At 39.7% G+C, this 7,835-nt stretch overlaps 1 protein-coding gene across 1 annotated transcript; it reads right to left on the bottom strand.

Annotated features, from left to right (window-relative positions):
- Positions 1 to 1,491: 1,491 nt before the first annotated feature.
- Positions 1,492 to 2,628, bottom strand: LOC140038923 (uncharacterized). Its single transcript, XM_072084544.1, has 3 exons — positions 2,443 to 2,628; positions 2,151 to 2,343; positions 1,492 to 1,922 (listed from the first exon to the last, which is right to left on the bottom strand). Exons 1-3 carry the CDS (start codon positions 2,626 to 2,628, stop codon positions 1,492 to 1,494), a joined length of 810 nt encoding a protein of 269 aa, XP_071940645.1.
- Between the last annotated feature and the right edge of the window lie 5,207 nt (positions 2,629 to 7,835).

The raw sequence follows: 7,835 nt of genomic DNA, 5'->3' as shown, positions 1-7,835 counted from the left end.
ACAGTCATTGGAACCGATCGAAGGAGATGATATCTTCTGATTTGGAGGAAGTTTCCCTTTCACCACCGTCGGTTGGAGTGTCGCCACTTAAGGTAATCATCTCTTCCTTTTTTTTTTTTTTTTGCAACCTCCTTTTTTCCTTTCCTTTTTTTCATTCCTTTTTTCCCTCTTTTTTTTTTAACTTTCATAACATTTTTTTTCCAGCCCCCACTTCTTGAATTCCACCAAGAAGATGTTGGTACCAACTCACCAATTGAAGTTGAGACTGATGCTATAATTTCAAACAAGAAAGGTGACGAAGTCGTTATCAGCATCCCAAAACAATTTGCCCCTAGTGGAGGTGCCTTGTCAAAGAAGGAGCTGACTAATTTGCATGAAATCCGAAAAAAATCTAAGGTAGCATTGGTTTCAGAATTTCATGGTCAAAAATTGATCCAGGCGCATCGAAAAAAGTACTTGCAAAGTTTGTGGATGGATTTTCGTGGACAGATTCTTGACACTCCGATTGAGCAGATCTTTTCTTTAAAAGAGTGTGCAGAGGAAATCATTGCGGAAATCACAAGAACGGATCCTACCAATGGTCTCCCTTTAAAAGACCACTTGATAGAATTATTTGCCAAGGCGGAGGCATATGATCTTTTGGCATCTTCATCGTGGGAAAGAATGAGCGAAGAAACACACGCAGAACTCCTTTCCAAAGCAACCGTCCAACTCGGGAGAGTTAAGGCAAAGGAAGAAGAACTAACTTGTCATTTGCAAAGTCTTGAAAAAAAGTTGCAGTCCATTGAAGATAGGAAGAAAATTTTGCAACAGGAACTTATTGATTTGGAGAAACAAGGTATGGAAATCAGCTCAACTATCGATCAAAAGCATGAGACCTTCAACGAGTTCCAGATCGAGATAAGACAAGCTTATGATGAGCTCTCTTCTATTGAAAATACCAGCATCTTGACTGATGACGCAGTGAAAGAATTTGAAAACATGAAGTCTGCACTTGAATCATGCAAAATAGTTGTAGTGGATTATAAATTTGACATTTAGACTTTTCACCATGTCTTTTTCCTAAATTTGTTCCATTTTTTTCCTCATGTAATGAAATTTTTTTTTTTTGAATAAAATGCTTTCCGTTCCTTATCTCTTGTTTTGCTTTTAAAGATACAAGAACTCAAATGGAGCATTTTATTTACTTTATATTTTTTTTTTGGAAGAGAAAATTCTTTTTTTTTTTTGCAAGGAACAAGGATTTGATTTGGAGTGGTGTAATTGAACTTAGAAGTTGCCCTCCAAACTGCTTACGTATCCCAACAAGGGAATCAAGTCACACGTAGTTCCTGCCGTTCACATTTTAACTTCATGCGGGCCAGGAGTATCTATTTGTTTACCACCTTAGACTTGGTGGAGTATTTCACCAGTTTAACCACATACTACACTATTGATAGTTGCCATCCACAGTTTTAGCTCATGCGGGCCAGGAGCATCGCGCTGTTCCAATTACGCATAGTACCTTTTTAGGTACTTGCCATTGATGGGGCCGACCCTTAACCCATCTTCAGCCACCAACTTGTATGAGCCATTTGTATACACTTCTCGAACAACATAGGGGCCATTCCACTTAGGAGTAAACTTCCTTTGTCCGCCATGAGTGAGAATGATTGGTCTCCGAACGGCGAGCACTAACTCTCCAATTTGGAAAGAGCGAGGTCGAACGTGTTTATTGAATGCTTTTGAAAGGCGGGCCTGATAGCACTCAATCCGTTGCTGAGCTTCCAATCTCTTTTTGTCGAGTGCTTCTAGTTCCTCAAGGCGAAGATGAACATTATCTTCTTCACTGAGCCCTTCTTGAATTGCAATTCTTAGCGAAGATATTTGACACTTAAGTGGAAGAACAGCTTCAACATCGTAAACAAGCGCGTATGGAGTTGCTTGTGTGGGAGTTCGAAAAGTAGTTCAGTATGCCCAAAGTGCTTCTCCAATTCGAAGATGCCAATCCCTTTTCCATTTATCCACTGTTTTCTTCAACAGATTACATAAGGTATTGTTGAACGCTTCAGCGAGTCCATTTGCGGCAGCGTAGTACATGGACGAATTATATTGTTTGAAATGAAACTTTTCGCAAAGTTTGTTCATTACTATATTGCAAAAAGGCTTACCATTATCGGTGATGATATAACGCGGGACTCCATACCGATAAATGATGTGCAAGCGAATGAAATCCACTACATTCTCCTTTTTGACCTCTCTTAGAGGAACTGCTTCAACCCACTTTGAAAAGTAATCCGTCGCCGCCAAAATGAAAATGTGTCCGCCAGAAGATTTTGGAAGTGGTCCAACTATATCCAAACCCTAAGCATCGAACGACCAAGAAGCCACAGTTGGGTGCAATGGTTCAGGAGGCTGATGGATGAAATTGCCATGGAATTGACAAGCTTGACATCTTCTAACAAAGTCAATGCAGTCCTTCACCATTGTTGGCCAGTAGTATCCCATTCTTTTAATGCGAAAGTGTAGTTTCGGGTCAGACTGGTGAGCACCACATATTCCAGAGTGAGCCTCCTCCATTGCTTGCATGGCCTCATCTTCTCCACGACATCGTAGAAACACCCCATCGAATGATCTTCGGTAAAGCATCCCTTTGTACTAAATGAAACGTGGCGCTCGACGACGTATATCAACCATTTTCTTAGAATCTTCTGGTAACTTCCCATGATTAAGGTAATCAATGATGAGGTGACGCCAATCCTCCTTTTCAATCTCATGGACAAAAATATGATAAGCATTTTCTTCCTCACCATCATCTTCTTCATCAAACATCGGAGGTATGACCCAATTTTGACATATTGAAATTTGATTTCGATGAGAAGGTAGTGATCATAGACGCCACCATTGCCAAAGAGTCAGCTTGTTGGTTGAAACTTCTAGGAATATATTCTATAGTGACATTGTCTAAATATATCCCATGAATTATCTTGCATACTTATAATATGGGATCAATTCAGGTTTCTTGACATCATAAATACCAAGAAGTTGATTTACCACCAATTTTGAATCACCATAGACTCTAAGATGCAACTGCTTCAGGTCTACTGCCATTTCCAAACAGAGAATTAACGCCTGATATTCGGCCACATTGTTTGAACACCGACGTGTTAAAGTGAAAGGGTACGGCAATATATCTGTTTCAGGAGTATAAAAGATAACTCCCGCACCAGCTCCATCATGGTGAGTAGCTCCATCGAAATACATCGACCACGGCGATTCGACCACAAACACTTCTTCATCGGGGAGTTCATCAGTCAACTCCTACTCGGCAGGTATGGGATGATCGGCTAAAAAGTCTGCCAATATTTGTCCTTTGACAGCCTTCGCAGGTACATAAATAATTTCGAATTGTTGAAATTGGAGGTACCATCTCGTGAGTCGATCAGACAGTATAGGTTTTGCCATGACATATTTAATGGGATTAGACTTAGATATGAATCGAATAGTGTGTGCTTGAAAATAATATTTTAGCTTCTGAATGACAAATATAAGTGCCAAACACAACTTCTCGATGGGTGAGTAATTCAACTCATTAGGTGTCATCATCTGACTCAAATAATATAGCGCATTCTCCCTACTTTCATCATTTTCTTGAGCAAATAAGGCCCCAACCGACGACCGTTCTTGATCGAAAATATAGAGAATTAATGATTTTCCTGGGATGGGTGTAGCCAACACTGGGGGATTCATGAGGTACGTTTTGATGCTTGTAAAAGCATTCCTACACGATTCATCCCACTCGAAGGGCACCCCTTTCTTCATCAATCGACTGAAGGGTTGGCATCTTCCGGCCAAATTAGAGATAAACTTCCGGATATATGCCAACTTCCCTTGAAAGCTCTTCAATTCATGAATATTTCGCGGTTCAGGCATGTTCACAATAACATCAATTTTAGATCGATCGACCTCTATCCCCCGTTGATGAACGATGAAACCGAGAAATTTGCCAGAAGTGACTCCGAATACGCACTTCAAAGGATTCATCTTCAGTTGGTATCTCCGAAGGCGTTGGAAAACTCTTCGAAGGTCTTGAATATGATCCTCTCGTTTCTTTGATTTCACCACAAGGTCATCGACGTAGCACTCTACATTTTTATGGAGCATATCATCAAAGATTCTTTACATTGCCCTTTGATATGTCGCTCCAGCATTTTTCAAGCCAAATGGCATTACTTTATAGCAATAAATTCCCTTGAAAGTGCGGAAGGCAGTGAGCTCCTCATCCTCGGGCGCCATACGTATTTGATTGTAGCCAGACGATCTATCGAGAAAAGATAGTGCTTCGTGTCTGGTCGTAACATCTACCGTCAATTCTGTGATGGGGAGCGAAAAATCATCTTTGAGGCAAGCCTCATTTAAGTCTCGAAAATCAACACAAATTCGGATTTGCCCATTCTTCTTCTTCACAGGGATAATGGTTGAAATCTATGTTGGATATTTCGCTGCTCGTATGAACCCAGATTCAATCAGTCTATTTATCTCATTTTCTATAAGAGAAATCAATTCGGGTCGAAAGCGCCTTTGAGTTTGCTTGACAGGTTTTGTTTCTCGCTTGACAGATAAATTATGAATAGCGACTCTAGGATCCAAACCGGGCATTTCTGAGTAATTCCAGGCAAAGACATCTTTGAACTCGAGCAGCAAATCAACATACTCTTTTTCTTCTTCAGGTGTCATACAAGAACTTATATAAATTGGACGAGGATTGTCGCTTGTGCCAAGATTAATCTCTGTTAGCGCATCGACTGTATTTTTTACTCCTTGTTCAAATTCAGCGGGAGCATCATCTGCATCTTTTTCTTCTTCTTCAAGATCACTGATCGTGATATGATGGCAGGAAGCCATACTTTCTTAATCCTGTTCTTCAAAAATGGTTTCGATTCTTAAGTTAAACAAGTCTCCATAGTGCATGAAGAAATTGGAGACTCACTTCCTTGGTCCATTCTTTTTTATTGGAGTAATACTTTCTTCCTTGGTAACTTGACACTCTTGTTTTTTACTGCATAATCTCTCATAGATCGGTGGCTTCAGATTTTTCGGCTGCGGACCAAGTCTATCAAACATAAAAGTACGTTTTGACTTTTTTTCCAATCTATCGAACACAAATCTCTTTCGGCTTGTGACCTCCATTTCTTCGTTCACGTAGTTGCAACTTGTCCTTTTGATCATTATACGCACCGGAGAAGGCGGTTGATAACCAAGACCCATCGATAAACTTTCAACATTATAGCCTTTTTCTTTCAACATTTTCTGCGTAGATGTTAATCCATAAGTTTTCTCGCCAGTCACTTTAGGAGGGAGTTTGCAAAATGCATACTTCTCATTTGGGTTATATTCGGCCTTAGCAAGAAGCCTATATGTGTTTGGATTAAAACCTTCTTGAGTCCGATTAGTTGGTAGTGAGTAATGTTCTACCGCCGGTTCTTCTTTGGGAAGAACAAATCCTTGCAAGCTCGTTTTCTCACTTTTAATAGGTTCTATTTTGGTGCTCATTGAGTAACTCTTAGGTAAACTAATAAAAAGAACCGGCTCATGTAACTTCATTCAAAAATCAAACTCTTTTTGAATTATTATGGAATAAAATTTGAAAATTATTTCTATTTTGATCATTTCTTCTATTTTTAAATTTATCGAATCTATTCTTGATTTTAGAGCAAAGAATAAGCATATAAACTAAACCTTTTGATTTTGCTTTAAGTTTAACTCATTAGATTTGGTAATAGGTTCATTCACATAATATCTTGAATAACATTAAATGTACCATTCCTGAAAAAAGAAGACTGACCTTCCTCTCTCCTTGATTTTGGAATATACCGCAAAATTGGTACTTTGAAATCTTGACTTTTTTCCTTCACTGATTCTTTTCTTTTTGCTTCTTTCTGAAGGTAAAATTTGGCGTCGGCAAAGTGAGCCTCGGCCTCAGTGAAAGGTTTATCATCGGCAACAACCTTCTTAACTATACCGTCTCGATAATATTTAAAACATTGATGCAGAGTAGATGGTATAATTTCATTCTCGTGAATCCAGGGTCTTCCCAAGAGCATGTTATAAGAGGTTTTGGCTTCAATGATATGAAATAACGCGCTTGAAAATCACTCGTCAATGAGCAATTCAAGCCTTATGAGGCCAATTGCTCTTTGCCCCCCTTGGTTAAATCCTTGGATCATGAGGCGGCTCTGGGAGAGTTCATCGCTTGAGATTCCTAACTCTTTCATAGCACGCACGGACATGATATTACCAGCAGATCCCCCATCAATGAGTATTCGATTCATCTTTTGTTCTCGAACATATGCACTAACAAACAAAGGTCGATTGTGGATCTTGAACTCAACAGTTAAATCGTCATCATAAAAAATGATAGTCGTTGCACAATCTACCGGTGGTTTATCATCGATTTTGAGTTTTTCCTCAAATTCAGTGCTAATTTGTGTGACTTGAGGATTTTCAGCTTTGACGACATTACAAGAAGTAGAATTATCAGCATCGTCACGGGTATAAATTCTCTCAGTGTCACGGGTTGTTGAATCTCTTGAAGGAGCTGAAAATCTGAAGGAGTTGGCGTTGTGGCCACTCCCTTTTACTTTTTTGTTGCATTTCGTTGTTTCATTGTCACTTTAGACTTTGTCGAACGAATGCTTTTCGAAAAGATGCACTTCTTTATTTTTGGCTTGCAAGTTCTCTTTCGAGTAACTAAAGTCCAACCTTCGTTGTCATTTTCAATAACATCTTCAATTGGAAATTTTTCAAGCTCTTTAGACAAAGCACTACTCGGTGTGGATAAAATTTCTATCGGACAACACACAGACCCAAACATTATTATTGTTTGGTTTGCCGATACTCTATCTTCCTCGAGAAGGATTTTCCTTGACGGGCCAATTCCATAATTTTGTCTTTAAAAACAAAGCATTTAGTGAGAGGGTGGCCAATCAGGCGATGATAACAACAATAATTTGGATCATTGACTCGACCGGCTTCATCTGGGCGTTTCATTTCAGGAAGTTCAAGGAGTTTCTCCTTGAAAAGATCATCAAACATCCCTTGTAAATCAGATTCAAGGAATGGGTATTCTTTTTCTTGCATTTCCTTCAAAGTGGGTCTTTTTACCGACCTATTTTGAGGGGAGTCTATCTTTTCGGTGACCTTTCGGCTTACCTTGGTAGCAATCTTCATGCGAGCTATGTTTATTGCCATGGACTCCTTATTACTGATCTTGAAAGAGGCTTGCCCCCTTTTTTATTTTCTTGCCTTTCATTACTTTGACGAGGCGGCTGCACTTGCGGAGCTTGAATAGGAAGCCCATCAGTTGCATTGGCTGTGATGCTTAACTCCATATCATGAGTACGAGTAGCTAATTCTTCAAATGTATTTGGGCGTATACCCTGTAGAATATAGCTTAGGCTCCAATGCATTCCTCGGATGCACATTTCTATGGCAGAGGGTTCAGACAATCTGTCTTTACAGTTAAGACTCAGATTTCTCCACCTATCGATGTAGTTGATCACAGGTTTATCCTTCCATTGACGAGTGTTAGTCAACTCCAGCATACTAACGGTTCTTCTAGTGCTGTAGAAGCGATTCAAGAACTCTTGTTCCAATTGTTCCCAACTGTCGATGGACCCCGGAGTAAGATCAGTGTACCAATCAAACGCGTTGCCCTTTAAGGATCGGACGACCTGTTTGACTAACAGGTTACCATAGGTTCCAGCGTTATTGCAGGTTTCGACGAAATAGCCCACATGTTGCTTTGGACTAACTTTTCCATCGAACTGTTGAAATTTAGGCCGTTGGTATCCAGC

This window comes from Coffea arabica, chromosome 1c (assembly GCF_036785885.1).
Source record: "Coffea arabica cultivar ET-39 chromosome 1c, Coffea Arabica ET-39 HiFi, whole genome shotgun sequence".
Taxonomy (NCBI): domain Eukaryota; kingdom Viridiplantae; phylum Streptophyta; class Magnoliopsida; order Gentianales; family Rubiaceae; genus Coffea; species Coffea arabica.
Note: the sequence above shows the minus strand (reverse complement) of the source record. Positions and strands in the feature narration are given on the sequence as shown.

Bases quoted from the DNA above. Each gene is read 5' to 3' on its own strand.
- LOC140038923 (XM_072084544.1), bottom strand. From the start codon at position 2,628: ATGCTTTACCGAAGATCATTCGATGGGGTGTTTCTACGATGTCGTGGA. The intron at 2,344-2,442 runs GTTAGAAGATGT...TTCGATGCTTAG, and splicing joins TGAAGGACTGCATTGACTTT to GGTTTGGATATAGTTGGACC. The intron at 1,923-2,150 runs GTAAGCCTTTTT...CTCCCACACAAG, and splicing joins TTATATCATCACCGATAATG to CAACTCCATACGCGCTTGTT.